This window comes from Pogona vitticeps, chromosome 2, assembly GCF_051106095.1.
Source record: "Pogona vitticeps strain Pit_001003342236 chromosome 2, PviZW2.1, whole genome shotgun sequence".
NCBI classification, from domain to species: Eukaryota; Metazoa; Chordata; class Lepidosauria; order Squamata; family Agamidae; genus Pogona; species Pogona vitticeps.
Window position 1 is genome coordinate 27,124,074 of NC_135784.1, and position 20,501 is coordinate 27,144,574.

Consider the following 20,501-nt stretch of genomic DNA (forward strand, 5'->3'; position numbering starts at 1 on the left):
CGGACTTCATCTCCATGGCTCTGTTGGGATCCTCAAGGCTACTCGTCTTGGGTGATTTCAACATCCACGCAGAGACGGAGGTTTCCGGTCTGTCTCCTGAGTTCTAGGGAACCATGGCTTCCTTGGACATGTCCCAACATCTTAACAGCCCCACCCACGTGGGCGGTCACATGCTAGACCTGGTATTATCTTCTGAGCAGAGGGAGTGTGGTCTGAGGGTGACTAACCTTGTCTCTGTCCCCTCTGTCATGGATGGATTCCCCCTAATAAAATGCAACCTCACAGTAGCTCCCCCCCCTCGTGGGGAGCAGGGATCTATGTAAGTGATCTCCTGTCACACGCTACAGGATCCTATAGGATTCCATGAAAGGGATACCAAAGATCTGGCTGGCACTTCTCTCAAAGCTCTGGTTGACGGCTGGACCGCTGCTGCCATCAGGGCTGTAGACACGATTGTTCCTAAACATCCTCTCCATTGCAGAGCTTGACAAGTGCCCTGGTTTAATCAGCAGCTGAGAGCTACGAAGCATGATGGGAGGAGGTGGAAGCTAATGGAAAATAGCTTAAAAGCTGCTAGAATTGCGTCTAACTTTTACCTTTTGAAGATAAAGGCTGCAAAGAAAGCTTACTTTGCTGTCCAGATAAGCGAAGCTTCCAACCAGCAGACAGAATCATTCCGCATAGTACGTGATCTATCTGGAACTGGTCACAGTGATTGGTCTCCCCTAGTATCTCACCTGAGCAATTTGAAGCATTTTTTAAATCTAAGGTGGAGACCCTCCACCGAGACCTAACCCCCTATTTGAAACCAGTAGATTGAGCCGAGACATCCAGCACACTGTCTTGTCCAGTGAGAAAAACTCACTTTCAGCCCGTGACGTCACTTGAGGTTGAGAAGGCACTTGACTCCAGCCGTGCCCTCACCTCCTTGACCCTTGCCCGGCCTGGCTAATCAAAGCACCCAGGTCTGTGGCAACGAATGGGCCACTGCAGTAATTAATGGGCCTCTCCAGGAGGACAGGGTTCCCCTTGACCTCAAGGAGACTCTCATTAGGCCCATTAGGAAGAAACTGAGCTTGGCAGCAAACAACATTGGCAATTATAGGACCGTTTCCAATGTTTTCTTCCTTAGCAGGGTTATAGAGAAGGTGGTGGCTGATCAGCTTCAGGCTCTCTTGGATGAAACCAATGCCCTGGATCCATTCCAGTCGGGCTTCAGGCCACATCACGGTACAGAAATGGCATTGGATGCCCTGCTTGATGACCTATTGAGAGAGGCCGATAGGGGCAAAAAGTCTTTGATATCTCAGACACCTTTGATGGCGTTGAGCACGGTATCCTCCTGGGATGGCTCTCCGAGTTTGGGATCAGTGGCCTGGCTCCGGTCCCTCTTGGAGGACTATTCTCAGAGAGTTCAGTTTGGAGAGAGTGTATTGGCACTGTGACTCCTGAATTGCAGAGTGCCACGGGGCTCGATCATCTCTTCAGTGCTGTTTAATATCTATATGAGCCCTCAAGGTGGGGCCATCCATGGGTCTAGTGCTTTGTGTCATCAGTATGCTGATGACACATAGCTCTACATTTCCTTCTTTCCATCACCAGTGGATGCCATTGTGCCCCTTGAGCACTCCCTGTGGGCTGTACTGCAGTGGATGCAGGATAATGGATTGAGGCTGAACCCGGACAAGACGGAATTTTTGAGAGTGGGAGCCCCTCCTATCAGTGGTTTGCAAAGCTCCCTCTCATTTTTTTGGGGGGGGGTGACTCTCACCACAAAGAGTGTGGTCCGCAGCTTGGGGGTCCATCTTGACCCAGGGCTTACCATAGAGTCCCAGGTAACGTCTATAGTCTGCACTGTCCATTTACATCTTCAGCGAATGGCCCAGTTGCACTCCTATCTTGATGTTGGGCGTTCACCACTCTAGTCCGTGCGCTCGTAATCTCGAGATTAGACTACTGTAATGAGCTCTACGTGGGGCTGCCCATGAGATTGATATGGAAACTACAAATGGTCCAGAACACAGCCACCAGATTATTAACTGAAATGAAATAATATCATCACATTTTCCCCACTCTGGCGACATTACACTGGTTGCCCATTCGTTTCTGCATTGACTTCAAGGTATTAATGATTACATGTAAAGCCCTAAATGGTTTAGGACTTCGATAATGGACAGAGCTCCTGCTTCCTCCTAGCTGTACTTGTGTCACTTGATCTAGCCAGTCTGGGTGGGTGAGGGGCTTGATTCCAAGAGACGCCCAGAAGGAGAGAACTAGAAACCGGGCCTTCTCAGCAGTGGCCCTTCACCTCTGGAACACCTTGCCCCTTGAGATTTGCCTGGCACTCTCGCTGGGAGTTTTTAAGAACAGTCTGAAGACTTGGTTCTACATGCAGGCCTTCCCCCCTTCCATCACTTGGTTCCCTGTGTTTTCCCATCTTGGACTTTCCCTGTGTCTATGTTGTTGATATTGTTGTTTTAATTTTTCTTTTATACTCAGACTGTAGGCTGTGATGAGATGGGATTTTGAGTTAAAATCTTTTGAGGCATATGGGTTTTGTAATTAAGAAATGAGCCAGAGAGGTTCCATCTTGTTTCTTTGTATAAAGTATCTTTGCTATGCTGACAGGTTGTTTTCTAGGCGAGCAGAGAGAATGTTATTCTGAAAGCCTGAGAAAGGACTCGGTGTGATTAGATAGATGGGAATTGTTGTGACTCTTTGATAAATCACCGTAACCCAAATAACATCTGGTGCGTATGGGAAAGAAGTCAGGTGGTGCAACAGGACTGTTTGCCTAGTAACGAACTCTGATTGGATGACATCGTGGGAAGGTGCGATGAGCCCTTGCCAGTTACTCTTGAAAAAGGAACTTTTTGCCTATGGACATTGTCTTTCAAGACCGATTCTTCAGTCATTCGTGACACATGGGACTAACCTTTACTATGCTGGATTATCCTTGGACTTATGGGATTTTTTCCTAAGGACTATGCATGGACTATTTTCTATGGACTGTTCTATGGAATATTCTTTATGGACTTCTTTTCTTGGAATACTCCATATGGACTATGCTCTTGTAATTTTGTAAGGACTATGGTACATTTACTGGGTTTGACTTTTCTAAGGATAATGGGACTTTTACTGAATCTTTCTTTTTAGTACAGGATTCTTGTTCTACAGGATCACTGAGGACTATAGCCTTTTTATAACCTACTTGGATTATTTTGTTTTTACTAATGATTTCCTGGACTGGAACTGTTTTTATTCTTTTTAATGGCTTTTTGTGTTTTTGTAAGGTTTTTGAAAACTTTTCTATTTTTCATGTTTTCCTTGCCTCACTACATCTTTGTAACTAAGCAGCACAATGCTAGTTTATTTGCTTTGGTTTAATTTGGCTTTGATACTTAGTAACATGCTTATTCTTTAATAAAATAAAGATTACAAAACTCAATTGGTTTTCTGAACAGTACACTTGTCATAGGGTCATCTGAGAGTGCTGCCTCGGCCTAGCTTACTTAGAGTCCTGTCACTGGTGCAAGTTAAGTCTAAGGACTACAAAGCCCACTTGACCTTTTCATAATAATATCTGAGAGTACCAGGGTGTTCTTATGTGGGCAGACCTGTGAGAAGGAGTGTTGTATCTTGGCTAGCTGAATTTGGACTCATTCAGCCCATTTTAGCATGTGCAAACTCCTGATTGCTCTCTGTCCAGGCTTACACGTGTTTTTGGACCCATGTTTGCTCACATAGGCCGCTCAGAGTAGATTTGTTGAATCTAGATGGGCGGGGTAAAAGAAGGAGAAAGAAAGAAAGAAAGAAAGAAAGAAAGAAAGAAAGAAAGAAAGAAAGAAAGAAAGAAAGAAAGAGGAAATCAGTCGGTTTACCTCTGTTTTAATTAACTTTCACCCCAATGTATCAGCTGCTGAATAGTATTGTCCACCTTTTAAAATATCTATTAAAAATATTTTCACTGAGAGAAGTTCAATGTTTGGCCAGCAAGTAGTTAATGTTTTTTGAATTGGGTTTTGAGTTGCAGGGTCAAAAGTTCAGTCCATTTATAATACTGGCAATTTATAAGAAAACCCAATATTTTCTGCTACATCTGAGCCAAACTTGGTGCTGATCCAAGGACCACGTTTCATTATTATAATTTTTTTGGGGGGGGCACCCCTATTTCTTCAAATAGAATACATGATGCTGAATCTTGCTATCAGCATAATATAATTGGTGCCTTTCCAGGCATCAGTGATGCAACCACACCACGTTGGAGATAAATCTCATTGCCAGGTGCTTTGTGGTCCAGGAGGTATTTAGGCTTTAGCTTCTCCAGGCTATGAATATCAAAAGTTAGTGAGTTGCTTTGAGGTTCTCACATCAGTTTCAAAGGAGGTGTGTTGGAAACATCCCTTGTTGCACTTTGAAAAGAAGTTTTAAAAATCACTGTGATTTTGATAATTATTGGGTTGAAGAATCCCTGATGCCAGCTCTGGCAGATGGTTCCATGTGCAGCAGGAGAAAACATGTAGTAGAGTCTGCTTCATGGGCTTCAAACAGAGCAGTTTGGGTATTTTTGGCAGGCCTTTAGGGAAGAGAAATGAGGACTCCATCTTTTTATGTCTCGGGAGGCCACCCACCATTGTTGCCAGGGGATTCTGAGAGTTGCAATCCAAAAGTGCAATTTTCCATAGCTCCTCTCAGCTGGCCACTGAGACATCTGACTTCAATCGTTCTGTAAGCCTTATGGAGTGAGGAACTTTAGGGAAATCTGAGTTAGAACTGTTAGCCTGTGGTCCACGCTAGGCCTATCTGTGGCAATGTAGCAAATCACACCTAGGCTGTGGGTTGGTTTCTCTTGCTGCCCCATTGGATTGCCGCATATAGATGGTACGTGAGGTAATAGAGAGAGTACTCTCCGCCTTGGAAGGGAGGGAAGCCTTGATGTTCAAAGACAGCCTTTCCTTTCCCCACAATACCTCACTGCAAGTGTCTGTTGGGCATGCTGTAGAAAATTTAAATGGCCGCTCACCATCACCTCAGGCTGATGACATCTGCCACTAGTGCTAGATAAGGCCTCCTAGAACATAAAATGGCACACACTATCTCATGGGTGCGGTTTCTAGGAGGCCATGTTTCATCGGTCACCCACTCTTCCCTAGTCATGTCTGGATCTATGTTTGTCTTCTGGGGCCTTCCTCCAAGATAGAAAATAAGTGATTGAATGTTCACCATAGTTTATACGAAGTACAGCTTCTCAGAGTATAAAGTATCTCAAGGCTCTTCCCCCATCCGCTCTGAAAATAAGACCTATTTTCAGGTTTCAGTCAGAGTGGGGCCTAGGCCTGTCTCCACTTGATTGTCTCTGGCAACACATATTTGGAGCTCCTTACTGTCCCGTGGAATGGCCCTGGGCAGGCAATGCTTTGTCCTCTCTCTGAGGATTCTTGTTATGTGCCGAGAAGTTACCCCCAGTTTATGCCACCCTGATAGCTTTTCAATGTATGAGATGTTTCGGGAGCAGTCTACCTGTGCCACACCCTAATGGCTTTCCACGACTGAGTAGGAACCTGAGCCCATACCTCCTGAATATTAATCCAGCCCGTAGGGAATGGCATCACACTGGCTTGAGAGAAGGATGTCAAAATGTCTGGAGCAGAGAAATACCGTTTAAAGAATTCATAATGCCTCTGACTGTTGGGAGGGGAGAAAAGCAGACCTTAACAAGAGCTACAATCTGCTGAGAGTTAACTCTGTGCAGTTAAAATAGTGGGATGAATTCATCAAGTTGATGAATGCAGATGCTAAAAGAAAGTATGTCATTTTAAGGTGTGTTTTCCCAAGCGTAAAATCTGTCATTACGTTCTTTGCCTCAGAGTAAACCTATGTTGTGGGCACTGTGGAAACTGAACTGAAAGCATCCTTGCCTCCAGCTGCTAATCCCACTGCTGCCACTGCCAGATACGCCCACTATGGTACACCATGCCACTGACATTGGATGGTGTCCACCTGAGGGCGAGTTGCAGAAGGCTAGTAGTTGTAGCGTATTAGTTCACAAGGAGTCCCAATGTGGTGGACTGGAGGGAATAATGGACTAGGACTCTGGAGAACAGGGTTTGGACCCCATTTGGGCATGGAGACCCACTGAGGGAATAGGCCTGGTAAAACGATTCCTTCAATATCAATTAGGGTTGCTATTAGTCAGCTCTGACCTCATGGCACAGAACATACACAAGTTCACAAGCATGGGTCACCAGATGTTGTCACATTTGAAACCCCAGAAGCCCCAGCCAGTGCTGAGGATGTTCAAACTGCAAGCCAACACCATTAGAGGACCAAGGCTAGAAACCACTGAAATACTTTCATGTGGGTCAGAGAAAGAACCATTCCATTCATTTTCCCCTCATTTATTTATTTGTGTTAAGAATACACTGCTCTTCACCAAACAGATTTTCCCCTCACATTCTTTATTAGCATTGCACATAGACACATGGATCATTAGAACACAGGGTACAAACCAAAAATGAAATTCTCCTACATTTCAAGTAGCCACATGGAGCCAAGAAAGACAGGCTAACACTTTTGCCATGGACAATCCAGTGCACCTTGGCTATTAATCTGTCACATGCTCCCAGAAGAACATGTCATGTAACATTTCTCCCCTTGTAGGGCACAAAGAGAAGAGAGTCATGAATTCTATCCCCACAAAACAAATTGAGTTCAGAGCCATGAACTCACCCACATACACCTTTCAGGTCTAGACTTGCTTATGTCATACACAACCGTGTTCTTGGTGACCAGTGCTACGCATCGGTAGTACACTTACAAGTCCTGACTTCAAATAGGTCATTTTGCATCCTGTCACTGTACAAGGTGGTAGAATACTTTTGTCCTTCTGTTTACTACTAGTTTTCATCTCAATATATGTGAAGTGCTGTCAATTAAGGAAACATATGAACATCGCTGTATCTACAGAGGACAAGAAACTGCCAACTCATTTATTTTTAATGAAGAATCAAGTGCCATCCTTTGTTTTCAGCATCAGAAGCTCCTTGGTGTTCAGCTCAGGCCTAAACACAATAATGTAGCATTTGGGGACAAAGATGCAGCCCAGTAACCCCAGACTGGAGGATAGGATGGAGAAGACCTGCACGGCCACCATGTACTTCCCTTTGGTGCTCAGGTAGGTGGGCACAAAGGACACCCAAACACTGCAGAAGACCAACATGCTGAAGGTGATCAGCTTGGCTTCATTGAAGGCCCCAGGCAGCTTCCTGGCTAGGAACGCCAGGGTGAAACAGGTGGCAGCCAGAAAGCCCATATATCCAAGCGCACTATAAAACATTACAACAGAGCCTTCGTTGCACTGCAGTATGATCAACCCAGATTGGGAATGCATGTCTGAGTCTGGGAATGGAGGAGAGATGCCCAGCCAAACAATGCAGATGCCCAGTTGTACACTGGAACAAGAAAGGACAATGGAGTTGGCCCAAATCTTCCCCAGCCATTTCCTCATTGTGTTCCCTGGCTTAGTGGCCATAAAGGCTACCACTACCATGACGGTTTTTGCCAACAGGGAAGAGATGGCAACAGAGAAGATGACACTGAAGGCAGTTTGTCGGAGAAGGCAGGTCCCTCTCTGGGGTCGGCCAATGAATAGAAAGGGGGACAAGAAGCAAAATAGGAGGGAGCCGAGGAGGACATAGGTGAGGTCCCGGTTGTTGGCTTTGACAATGGGAGTTTCTCGGTATTTCACAAATATTCCTAACACCAAGAGTGTATTTAGAGATGAAAACAGGGCCAAGAAAGTAAGGGAGATCTCCAAAGGTTGTTCATAAGAGAGGAAGCTGATAACTTTGTCAACACATTGGTCTCGGTCCTGATTTGAATATTGATCATCTGGACATTTGTTGCAGTTGTCTGAATCTAGAAAAAATTACAGAAGCTTCAACATTCCAATAAAATATATGAGAAAAACTACATGCCCGAAGAACAAGAGGAGGGAAGGATATAGATAGAGTAAGAACCGTCCACAGACCACACCAATTTAGCACAGGGCTCCCCGTTCTCTGTGCCTCTATGGCCGGTCTCCACCAACTCTTTCCAGGCACAGATGTCTTTCTTATACAGTCTCTTTAAAGCCTCAAATCTTATTAAACACCTAGTATTTTGAGCCTGTTTGTGCAATCCAGGAAAGACAGGGCAATGGTAAATCTGTGTCTTCCGCAACTCTTTGATTTCTCAGAAAGGGTCTGATCCAGGTGACGCCATGTTTGGTGATCTACCTGCATAACTTCACTGTGGAAGGTTGGAGAAACTTTTTTTCCTGACTCTTATGACTGTGAGTACATGGCTTTTATTTCTCAGGATGCAAGTCTGGCTCAAACTGAGCTGAAAAGGAGCTAAAACGCTGGAGACTTTCTTTTCAACTACCCTAGCTGAGCTGCTGACCCAACAAGAGAGGGAAAAAAAAGTTGCAGGGAAACCCATAAAGGAAGAGGGGGGCTGGTTGCCAAACAAAGAGATCAAAAGAGCAGCTAATAAAGGGGTAAACTGGTTACTACTTAATGACCCCTTTCCCATTCTTAATTTCTACTGTTATTCTGTGCCTGAAGGACTGGTTAATTCTTAACTGCCTCACACTGTAAAGAAAATTGATTGGAGGTGCCAGTCCATAGCCTGACTTTTCTTCTTTTTTGTTGAAGCTCTGCTGGTGTTTGTGGATTTCAGTGGCTTCCCTGAATCATACAATCCTTGATCCAGAGAGCTGGAAAGCACCCCAAAAGCCCATTAAGTCTAACCTGTTGCAGGAAATCTAAATCTTCCTTGTTGTTTTGTCCTCATCTTTAAGGATTCCCCTCCTGAATACCGTAAATCATATAATCCTACAACTGTAGAGCTGAGAAACACCTCAGGGCTCCTAGAAGCCCAGCCTGCTGCAGGAAGCAGGAAATCTACAGCCAGATCTTCCCTGTTGTTTTGCCCTTCAGTCACTCACCTTCTTGAGTGGAGATGGCGCCTTCAGCACAGGGGGTGCAGTCATAGCAGCAGACAGGCTCTCCCTCCTTGGTCAGCTTGGCTTGTCCAGGGCGGCAGCTTTTAGTACATCTAGAGAAAGGTGCAGTCTACAAAAGGTCATCCAGGAAAATGTGTTCATTAGGATGCTGTTTTTAATATTAATAAGGGATTCAGGGGATCCACTAGAGAAGATCAAGCTTAACCCAACTCCTTGTCTGACCAGATCTATCCTCATGTTTCCAACTGCCCCAACAAAATAGTGACAGAACAAACTAGACCTTTTTCTTTCCATCCTACAGAGCCAAAAGAACAAAGGGAGAGTGGATCTGAAAAAACTTTAGCAAACAGGACTGAGCCGACTTCCCCTTATCTTTTCCCAGGAGCAGCTTCTATTTTAATCGACCAATCCAGAGCAAATATGGGAGGAGCTCCTGATTCCTAGCACCATGATTGGTTGGTTTGACATCCCCAGGATAGACGGTGCCTTCCACCCTGGGTCCTGGGCATCAGGCAGTCGGACCCCAAATGACAGCTGCCACACAGCCCTTCCCCCACTGCCATATCAGTGGATGGATAACCTACGCAAGTGCCCAGTGAGTCCGGGGCTCTGACGTACGGATCGGTGCTCCTTGCCCCTATCTTTTGAGGACAACAGTTGTGGGGCAAGAAAGGATGAGGAGCGTGATATGTTTCGGCTTAAAAGAAAGCATTTATGGCATAAAGTCCCCCCTTCCCCACACTGGACAGTCTTCCTTACATGCAAAGACCTTGACTCCACACTGGTGAAAAACTAAATCTCTTTCATAGGGACTCCAGTGCTTTAAAATGGAACTTAATACATAATCACTAGATTCATATTAGGGCTTCCATTCTGGCCACCCAGAGCTAGGAAGCTTCCTGGTTTCTGACAGCGCTGGGGTCAGGGCAGCTGAGCTCTCACTCATGCGACAGGGGACAAAACATGATCCGCTGAAGGTGCCCCTCAGCTGATAACCATGTTGTGGCCAGGCCAATGCCAGCTATCTCAGCATTGACCAGGTGCAATGCTGTGGGTCAGTGGCTGCTTCAGACATCCTGCTGGGGTACAGAGAATCACATTACAGCAGAACATATTTTGTGCCCATTTGTAGATGACCTGTAGTAAAAACCTCATTGCACGCTACCCGCAAATATGTAGTTTCTGTCCACAAGTTTTCATAAGGCATCATTCTCATCAGCTTCATTTTTGCTTTATGCTGGAAGGTCTTCCCCGTTTATGTAGGAGTAAGCCTCACTGAACTCAGAGGGATATACATTAGAGTAGATATGCTTGGGATTTCCTGGTAAGATCTGTTGAAGAGAATAAAAGGAAACAAGTGGTTTTCCCCCCACCTGGTTAAACCATGTGGGCCACACAATGGCACTGTCATCAATCGCGATCTTGACTTCAGAGGAGTCCCATCTCTCTATGCGCCCAACATCTACTCCAGCAGTGGACTTGTTGGGCCACCTCACCCAGTTCACAATATGAAAGTCAGCTGCCAAACCCTGATTCTCATGGAACTCATCTCCGTTCATGGAAACATTGTAATGCTGGAAGAGTCTCAGGAAGGGGTGAAGCTAGAAGAAGCAAGCGTATTAAACCCACAGGGAATCCTGTTATTCAGCCCTGGACGTTTGACATTTATATACTGCTCCATTTACTGGAAACCACAGCTCTAGGTGGTCTTTCATTCTAAAATAAAACCCTACCCTCCACCCCAAACAAAACAAGAAATGAAACAAATCAGCACACCAATTACATAAACCAAGGGAAGGCTAAATAATGGCAATGAACTCCAATAGTAAATTGGAGAAAGAGAATATCATTAAAGGCTTCCTTGAATAGTTTGGTTTTGAGCAGTTTTTTAAACCTCTGGGGAGACGAGATCTGGTGGATTACCAAAAAGGGGCACCAAAAGTCCTGTGACAACCACCAAGAAGGCAGTACTCCTAGTTGAAACCTTCATTGCCGCTCTTGGTCTCACCATTCGGAACAATGAAGCCTAGGAGAATAGGATAAAATGGGCAGCAGTTGAATTTACTCCAGCCTCTAGTGATCTCTCCCACTTTAGAGGAGCAAATTAGACATATGTAGACGGCAAATGGTATGTAAACAGCAGACAGATGTAAATGGTACATATGTAGAATAACTGCTTTTTTAAGTAGTGAAAGACTGAAATGTTACGGTAATTTTGGCATATGCTTTCCCTCAACACCACTTTTTGCAGGCTTTGTCTTGTGATTGGCCTTTGGGTTCATTCCCAAACTCTGGAACTCTCTCCTGTGAAAAACCAGGCTGGATCCAACTTTGCTATCCTTCCTCATGCAGGCAATACTGGAGGCATTGAAGAGAAAATGGGACAATCATCTGTCAAACGTGCTTTGATCTGGATTCCTGCACTGAGCAGAAGCTTGGACTTGATGGCCTTATAGACCTTGTAGTTCAATTATTTAATGATTGTATAAAAGACCTTTCTCTTTAGGCAGGCTTTTCCTGTCTGTTTAATTATGTAAGCTGCCTTGGGTCCTTTGAAGGAAAAAGGTTGGGCACAAACAAACAAACAAACAAACAAACAAACAAACAAACAAACACATATACATAGATACACACACACATACACACACACACACAAACATACATACATAACAACCCACCTACTCCTATTTTGTCACAGGAAAGTTTTTACATCTCATCTGACAACCTGCAGGTGGAGAATTGTTGACTGGGCCACCTCCTAGCCCACAGAAACTCTAATGCCCGAGTCACAGGCTCCTCCAGTTTCAAGATGTCAGCAGTTGATAGGGATTTTACCTGGAACAATGAACAAAAAGAAGTACCTGCCAGGGTGGGACCCACGGAGGTGCCCGTCTGTCCAAGCGCCTCCTCCTCCTCCCATTGGAACGGAACAGCTCAGCTGCACGCAAAGTTTGTGCCACAGCCTGGATGGCCTTGTAAATACTGTAGTTGTCTTGAGACAGGATTCTCTCAATGACAGCCTGGTCTGGATTGTCCCAGTTCTTTCCTTCTAAGCACCTTTTCCAGATTTTCACAGACATGCCGTGTTTGGAAAATAAACAATGAAAGGCTTTCTGCTCAAATTGCTTAATGTCAAAGAGAAGCTCATCAAAGTTGTCATATCGTATTGCTTTGTTTGTCTGGATCAAGAAAGACAAATAAAGATGGGTGTGCTGGAGATCAGCAAATTTGAACAGCAGCCTCACACTGAGGTCCTGCAAAGCTGTTGTGATCCAAACTTTTCCAACAGTTCCGGAATGGATCTTAACCTGTTGCGTTACCACCAATAAAGTGGTCATTGCTTGAGAGTCCAACTGACAAATAACTACATTGGCTTTAGTATTCAAAAGAAGAAAAAGCATATTTATCTTTCTATAAACATTAATCATAGGTATCCTGTACGTGAATGCAACACAAATGCCATTGCTTGCGGCCACGGATGAAAAACTGCTGACAAATCTTTCTCCACTGTCGTTCTCTGGAGCTAGAACATTTATCCAGGTCCACCTGAAATGAAGGAGGAGTTTGATGATCCCCAGGAAAGGAGGTTCTTGTTTTGGAGCTGTCTGATAGAAAAAGGGGAAGCGATCTTTATTCCTTGGAATCTGAGTGATAAAACCATAACTGACCTGGTTTGAAAAGGAAACAGATACATAGAGAGAGATTTTAATGACGAATCCCAGCTGTTTCTTGATCTCAAGCAGTTTTCAGCACAGCTACTAACTGCTGTGTACTTTACAGGGATGTTGCAAGTGTTTGGGTCGGAGCCCCAAGTCCAGGTCTTAGTGCCATGTCTCAAGTCCCAAGTCCCTATTAAAAACAAGGTTTCTTTGGAAGGATACGATTTACAATTAGGCTGGCATGCTTACCTGTGGTATAAAAAAGATAAAGAGCAAAAGCACTTTAATTTACATATGATAAGAAAAGCTCTATTGGGAATGTGGAGAAAGATTATACAACAAATTTACTATAAAACACCAGTATGGGTGTCACCTATTAGAGGCCTTTACACAACTTAATCTCATGACAAAAGCAAAACTTTTAAGATACTAAGATTTATTTTAAAAGGATGGTGAATTAAGGTCTAAAGAAGAACTAGAGTCACAGAATATCTATATAGACTGGTGGTCCAGAGCACAGCTGGAATCTAGATATACAAAAGACAAAATAGAAGGTTTCTACTCAGAACAAATGATGTTTGATAAGCTTTTATTAGGTTCAAAAGACAAAATAGTTAAGAAAATGTATAACTATATGTTATAAATTAAAATGCAAGATGAAATGGTTAAAGAATGTATGACCAAGTGGGCACAAAATATAGGGCATAATATTGATATTGATCAATGGTTGAAAATATGGCAAAGTATGCCCCGAGTAGACATGGTCTAGAGGGGCGGGGTAAAAATCAAATAAATAAATAAATAAATAAAATAATATAAAGGTTACAAGATTGGTTAATTTTAAGGAGAATATATACAAGATGTTTTATAGGTGGCATATGACTCCAGAAAAATTGTCGAAGATGTATACAGATGTATCAAATATGTGTTGGAAATGTGAAGCACAAGTGGGAAGCTATTATCATATGTGGTGGTCATGTAGAGTAGCGAAACAGTACTGGAAAAGAGTACAAGCTATGTTGCAACAAATATTGCTCTGTAAGGTGCCATTAACCCCAGAACTGTTCTTATTGAGTATGACACCTGATAACATAGATAAATCAAAGGAATATATAGTTATATATATAGTTACTGCAGCCAGAATTCTCTATGCCAAAAATTGGAAAAGTCCAATGGTACCGAAACAAGAAAATCTTATTGAGAAGATACGGGAAATAGCGGAAATGGACATTTTATCAGAAGTAATGAAGGACTGTCCTTTATAAAAGGCAACAGAAAGATGGGACTTATTCTACAAGTGGACTGAATCAACAGGCAATGTATGAATAGCATATATTGAAATGAGAACTTAAACCTAGAAGGCAGAAAAGAGTAAATAGAGTAACTTGGAATTTTGATATGGCAATAGGTATAGAATGGACGTTAGTATATGATTGTTTCACCTTTTCCCCATTAACCTTAATTCCCCTTTTCCTTTTTGTCACCCATCTTGCTAAAAAATAAAAAATTATATATATATAAACAAAGAAAACAAGGTTTCCTTTTCCAGAAAAAAAGGGAAGGTATGGGTGGGTTCCAAGTTACAAGCTGAGTCTGACTCATTCAAACAACAACGGGTTGAGTCTGGGTCAAGTCACCAATGCAAGTGAAGTCTGACTTGACAGTGAGTCCTGTGACCTGAGCCCCCATCCATTTTAGTTTGCTAAGCATTTACTAAATGTGTTTAGTAAATGCTTAGTATCCTACAATAAACTTTCTAAATCAAAGTGATAAAAACATTTTTCAGATAAATCTCATATGACGGGCACTAATTTATAACTTTCCACTGACATTTTCCCCTTACTTTAAGGTTTCTACCAAGGATGCTCTGCAGGAGCATCCATCTGTATACCTTCTGCATCCTACACATGCTCTGCAGATGTGTTGTACTACATTTCCCATTGTTCCCAGCTCTAAGGATTATTAGGCAGTACACCAGCTCTGCGGGAGACCAGATTGAGGACGGTTGCAATACGGAACTGCACTAATAGTCTCTCTAGATCAGACATGGTTTTAAGGAATGAAACCTGACAACCTTGATTTCTACTGTCTGAAAAGCCACAAAACTGGGTAATGGTAGAAGACAAAAGACAAAATGGATGTACATCCCCTTCTGTCTCTAGGTCCTTCAATGTAGCATTCTAGATATTGCTGGAGAAATGGGAAAGTGGGAGTGGACTCGTTCTCCACACCGGTCCTACCTGTGGGATTTTGTAGATGTCCAGCATGGTTGAAATCTGTGTGGAGGTTTCAGAGTTGGCCCCTTCTAGAACTGCCAGCATTCTGTTTTTCCTTCCGCAGCCGTAGTTTGGAATATGTTGTTGCCCCACAGACAGCAGGTCCACCAAAGCTTCAGAAGTCATTCTTGGATTGAAATAATTCTCATAGACGTTGTAGCCCAGGGTGATATTGGGCAAGAACTTTGGGTTCTCATTGATTTCACGTACAGCAAACAAGAAGGGCAGGATGTCCCAGAAGATCATGCCTTGTATACTGGAATAAAAGGGATGTGGTGGGGTTGACTGGGCAAGTGTATGAAATTCCTGCATCCTTTAAGAAAACAGAAATCTCTGCACGTTACACTCAAAACTTGCGCACCCACTGAACGAGTGCCAATAGCACCATTCTTGCAAACATCACCAAGAGGTACTGGTTGTTGCTTGTGAAGTTACCACAGTGTTTCTAAAGATCAACCTGACAAGCTGCAGTATTTGGTTATGAAGTCACAAGAGCCATCTAAGGGAAATTTCTACAAATCCCAGAAACCTTTCCCCTCAGGTAGAGATGAGGCTAAAGACATACATGAATGACGAAAGGTAGGCACAAGAGGGAACACACACAGAGAAAAATATAATGGGATGAACAGAGAGTGTAACTTCGGTCACCAGTACTTACGAGTAAAAGTCGGTTAAGGGAGATTTGGAGAAATCATATGGTAGGAATATAGTATTTGTGGTAGTTATGATGCCAGCAATTTGATAATCTCCTGGACTGTAATAATTAAAGGGAGGTTCTCGATCCCTGATCTCCTTCCAGGGACACTGTCTCTTAAGTCTCACACAAAAAGAACAAAGTGACAATATAAGCATCAGCAGATGCCACCATGCCGTGTAGGAGACAGTCGAGAAAGCTCTCTCCATCCTCTGCTCCTCAGTGCCGTGTCACTAGACTCAGAGCTAACTAGTTAGAAGCTGAACATTTCCACAAGAGCACAATTGTGGTGCCTTCTCTGAAGAGAAAGGAATCCGGGATTGCTGCCCCAAATCTAAGGAGATGGGATTGGGCGGGAGTTGATACAATGAAGCCTCACTCTGGCACAGCCCCTGACTTTTCAAAGCTTCAGTCCCACATGCTGAGTGGCCCAGGAAGTATTTATGCACTATATTTTTTTCCAGACTTTATAGATGAGAAGTATCTGACCCTATTCTTGTATCCGTTTCAGTGTCAAGATTTGACAAAACATGGCCCCATGAACTTTGGTGAAAACTTGACTAAATCACCATGATTTCCATAATTATGAGGAGGCAAACATGACTTTTATAACACAGTTGCTTTGCCAGAAGGGATTGTGTGCAGGTGTGTGCCTGGAGTAAATATGTTTGTGGGACTCAATGGTGTCGAATATTTCATGAGTGACAGAGAAATACGTTCTGGAAAATTTGGTCCCAGAGCTTTTTCTCCAGGGATGCTACTGCCCATGGTGGCAAGAGGGGTTCTGGGAGTTAAAATTTAAAAAGTAATTTCCCCAGCCACTGTTCATCTGAGGTAAACAAAGAGACATCTGAATTGAAATCCCCTGGAGGAATTAAGGGCAGTTAGTGGCAAGTCCGGGACCTTTGCCTTCACAGAGTGATACCATGCAAAGCAAAATCCCAGAAACTGTTTCCTTTTTTTTTTCATCAATTAAACACTTCTCACCCAATCACAATGCAACGGTCAGGACTGTTTTTCAACAAGCGTGAATGGTAGCGAGCAGAAGAGGGTGTCTTGTACAACATCTGGACTACTGCTGTCAACATTCAGGCTGTACTACACAGAAACACAATCAGAAATTTCCCTCATGTAGAATTACCAGGGTTAGAGGATTATAAAAGATGGGCATATTATCTGTACTATGGTTGCTGGGAGAAGACAGAAGCAAAAACCGCTTGGATGTGGCCATAGTCCCCCTGTGCCAAAATATTTTGAAGGGCTGTTTTGGAGTTAATAAAATGGGAAAGCAAAGGTGTGAGTATGGACAATATGTACAATGGAAAAATATACACACCCTTCAGTAGTAGCCATTCTTTAGTCTGAAGAGACTATGGTAACGTGCTCTAAATAGAGGACTTGGAACAACATCTGGTGTGGCTGAGAAGGCCAGTTCGAGAGTGACCATCCCTTCCACATTGAAGAGAAATACAAATTGTCCCCTGTCCTTCTCCCTGCTTTTGCTGGTTTCAGGACTGCCTCTTTGCCTCAGCCTGCTGGACAAGGGTCTCTTCAAATTGGGAGAGGCCATGCTGCACCACCTGCCTCCAGGCTGAATGCTCACATGTCAAGGTTTCCCATATGTTGAGGTCCATCCCTAAGGCCTTCAGATCCCGCTTTCAGATGTCTTTGTATTGCAGCTTTGGTCTCCCTCTGGGGCGCTTTGCCTGCACTAATTGTCCATACAAAAGATCTTTTGGAATCCCACCATCAGCCATTCTCACGACATGCCCGATCCAGTGTAGATGTCACTGTTTCAGTAATGTATACATGCTAAAAATTCCACCTCATTCCAGAACTACTCTATTTGGAACTTTGTCCTGCCAGGTGATGGCAAAAATGCGTCGGCGGCAACGCATATGGAACATGTTTAACCTCATCTCCTGCCGTGCATAAAGGGTCCAGGACTCAATACGGTACAGGAATGTACTCAGGACACAGGCTCACAACCATCAAACTCTTAGCCAAACTAACGTTGCTATGCATGTTCTGCCAAGTGCAGGCTGGAAAGCAATGTTCCAATTTCTAAACCCTTTCTTTTAGTTAAGCAAGCTGAGGACGAGACACTATATGGGCCAGAAAGCTTTATGGACATGTTGTCTGCATGTTTTACAGAAGATGCCCCTTTGCTTTTTCAAATTTTTAAAAAGAAGAAGGAAGAGGTTGGAATTAGCAAAGAGAATCACTGGAAACCAAGGTCAAAATCATCTATTTTATGTGAAAGAATTAAAGAGAGACAGGGACAATAATGAACTCATTTGAGATGTGGTGTGGATACAGTTTCAAAAGTCAGCTAGAAAAGCAGAAATGTGAGAGTTCAGTAAAGCCGCCTAGAGTGGTCCTCACCCAACTAGATAGGCGGGATATTAAATAAATAAATAAATAGATGAATAAATAGATGAATGAATGAATGAATGAATGAATAAATAAATAAATAAATAAATAAAGTCAAGCCTGAACTCTCACTCAAGCCAAAACAAATAACCTGAGCCTATCCTACCATGCACATATAATGGAAACACAGAAGTGACCGAAATGGACGATATTGCTTGGTACAGTGGGATTGACTAGTAGACAAAGAGGAAGATCTCACATGAGATGGGTTGGTTCAATAAAGGAAGCCAGAATGCTTAGTTTACAAGAGCAGCAGGAAGAGGGAATGACCTAATGCAAGATGCTTTTGGTTTTCAAGATTTGACTAGAGCGCTAAATGAGAAAGTTTTGACTAGAGCGCTAAATGCTATCATCTGGGGGGGGGCACGGTCACCAGTGTCTGGTTTCAGACGGCTCTGTTCCCACTAATGACACTCTTGTAAAGCCTTCTCAACTAGTATCTATCACTGACTCATCTCTCTTGGTTTTTTTTTTTCAGTTTTAATGATTGATAACATCAAGATAGTTAACAATTCCGAGAGGATGTGGGACAATGAGGTTTGCATTCTGGACCGTTTACATCTCTCTGGTGGCCTGCTGAGGTGCAATTCAGAGTGGTTTGGAGTGGGGTGGCAAGACTCTGTTCCTTTTCAGTCTTCTTCTTTTTCCTTTTTTCTGTAATTAATTTATTTTTATTAATCTTATATTGTATATTAATTGTTTAAATGCTTAATTGTTAATTTAACTCATTTATTGTTCATTTTGCTTTTTGATTAACTTTGTTAATTCCGTTATGATTGTACTGCTTACATTTTGTTAATTTTCTTCATTCATTAATTATTAGGTTTCTTATTTTCATCTTTTTTCTCTTTCATTTTGGATTGGAGTAGAAGGCTTCTCCCCCCCAGCGAGGGTCCTTTAAATATCCAGGTGATTACGGTAGAGGGAGATATGGCGCTGGCACAATAGCCACTCGTTCCAGAAGAACGGTGGACAGATGTTTGAAGGGTGTCCACTGTTCTAGCTCTATGACCAACTGTCACCCTCGAGGTAGCCCGCTCAGTTACCCCTCCGCTCTGAAACTGGTGTTGTTGAATGCCAGATCTGTATCCAATAAATCCCAGCTGATTTACAATTTTATCCTGGAGAAGGATACAGATTTGGCATGCATAACTGAAACTTGGATGCGTAGTGACGGGGGTATCCCTCTGTCCTTTGCCTGTCCTCCAGTTTATGCTGTCCAACACCAGGGCAGATGGGGGGGGGAACGGATGTGTGTGTAGCCGTTGCATATAGAATTACTCTGGAGGTTCTTAGGCTTTCCGCTGTGACGACACCTGGTCTGGAGGCCCTCCATGAGTCAATTGGGAGCCAGGGATGGTATTGGGATCTTACTGGCATACTGTGCTCCCTACAATCCATCCATTTTCTTACCAGAGCTGGCGGACTTCATCTCCATGGCTCTGTTGGGATCCTCAAGGCTACTCGTCTTGGGTGATTTCAACATCCACGCAGAGACGGAGGTTTCCGGTCTGTCTCCTGAGTTCTAGGGAACCATGGCTTCCTTGGACATGTCCCAACATCTTAACAGCCCCACCCACGTGGGCGGTCACATGCTAGACCTGGTATTATCTTCTGAGCAGAGGGAGTGTGGTCTGAGGGTGACTAACCTTGTCTCTGTCCCCTCTGTCATGGATGGATTCCCCCTAATAAAATGCCTCACAGTGGCTCCCCCCCCTCGTGGGGAGCAGGGATCTATGTAAGTGATCTCCTGTCACACGCTACAGGATCCTATAGGATTCCATGAAAGGGATACCAAAGATCTGGCTGGCACTCCTCTCAAAGCTCTGGTTGACGGCTGGACCACTGCTGCCATCAGGGCTGTGGACACGATTGTTCATAAACATCCTCTCCATTGCAGAGCTTGACAAGTGCCCTGGTTTAATCAGCAGCTGAGAGCTATGAAGCATGATGGGAGGAGGTGGAAGCTAATGGAAAATAGCTTAAAAGCTGCTAGAATCGCGTCTAACTTTTACCTTTCGAAGATAAAGGCTGCAAAGAAAGCTTACTTTGCTGTCCAGATAAGTGAAGCTTCCAACCAGCAGACAGAATCATTCCGCATAGTACGTGATCTATCTGGAACTGGTCACAGTGATTGGTCTCCCCTAGTATCTCACCTGAGCAATTTGAAGCATTTTTTAAATCTAAGGTGGAGACCCTCCACCGAGACCTAACCCCCTATTTGAAACCAGTAGATTGAGCCGAGACATCCAGCACACTGTCTTGTCCAGTGAGAAAAACTCACTTTCAGCCCATGACGTCACTTGAGGTTGAGAAGGCACTTGACTCCAGCCGTGCCCTCACCTCCTTGACCCTTGCCCGGCCTGGCTAATCAAAGCACCCAGGTCTGTGGCAATGAATGGGCCACTGCAGTAATTAATGGGCCTCTCCAG

At 43.7% G+C, this 20,501-nt stretch overlaps 2 protein-coding genes across 2 annotated transcripts; both read right to left on the reverse strand.

Annotated features, from left to right (window-relative positions):
* Window positions 1–3,305: 3,305 nt before the first annotated feature.
* LOC140703665 (vomeronasal type-2 receptor 26) lies at window positions 3,306–10,566 on the reverse strand. Its single transcript, XM_072987017.2, has 3 exons — window positions 10,381–10,566; window positions 8,990–9,116; window positions 3,306–7,917 (listed from the first exon to the last, which is right to left on the reverse strand). Exons 1-3 carry the CDS (start codon window positions 10,564–10,566, stop codon window positions 7,007–7,009), a joined length of 1,224 nt encoding a protein of 407 aa, XP_072843118.2. The 3' UTR covers window positions 3,306–7,006.
* Window positions 10,567–10,980: 414 nt separating this feature from the next.
* On the reverse strand, window positions 10,981–19,964 carry LOC144587179 (vomeronasal type-2 receptor 26-like). Its single transcript, XM_078386840.1, has 4 exons — window positions 19,834–19,964; window positions 14,907–15,198; window positions 11,991–12,675; window positions 10,981–11,033 (listed from the first exon to the last, which is right to left on the reverse strand). The coding sequence occupies exons 1-4, from the start codon at window positions 19,962–19,964 to the stop codon at window positions 10,981–10,983; spliced, it is 1,161 nt and encodes a 386-aa protein (XP_078242966.1).
* Window positions 19,965–20,501: the final 537 nt, after the last annotated feature.

What these genes read in the sequence shown, in the direction of transcription:
- LOC144587179 (XM_078386840.1), bottom strand. Translation starts at nt 19,964, where the DNA reads ATGGAGAGGATGTTTATGAACAATCGTGTCCACAGCCCTGATGGCAGC. An exon ending in ACATCTACAAAATCCCACAG is followed by an intron (nt 12,676 to 14,906) that starts GTAGGACCGGTG and finishes TTTTCAAACCAG; the next exon opens with GTCAGTTATGGTTTTATCAC. An exon ending in CCTGTCTCAAGACAACTACA is followed by an intron (nt 11,034 to 11,990) that starts GTATTTACAAGG and finishes CTATTCTCCTAG; the next exon opens with GCTTCATTGTTCCGAATGGT.
- LOC140703665 (XM_072987017.2), bottom strand. Translation starts at nt 10,566, where the DNA reads ATGAACGGAGATGAGTTCCATGAGAATCAGGGTTTGGCAGCTGACTTT. An exon ending in GGCCCACATGGTTTAACCAG is followed by an intron (nt 9,117 to 10,380) that starts GTGGGGGGAAAA and finishes GACCTTTTGTAG; the next exon opens with ACTGCACCTTTCTCTAGATG. An exon ending in CGCCATCTCCACTCAAGAAG is followed by an intron (nt 7,918 to 8,989) that starts GTGAGTGACTGA and finishes AATTTTTTCTAG; the next exon opens with ATTCAGACAACTGCAACAAA.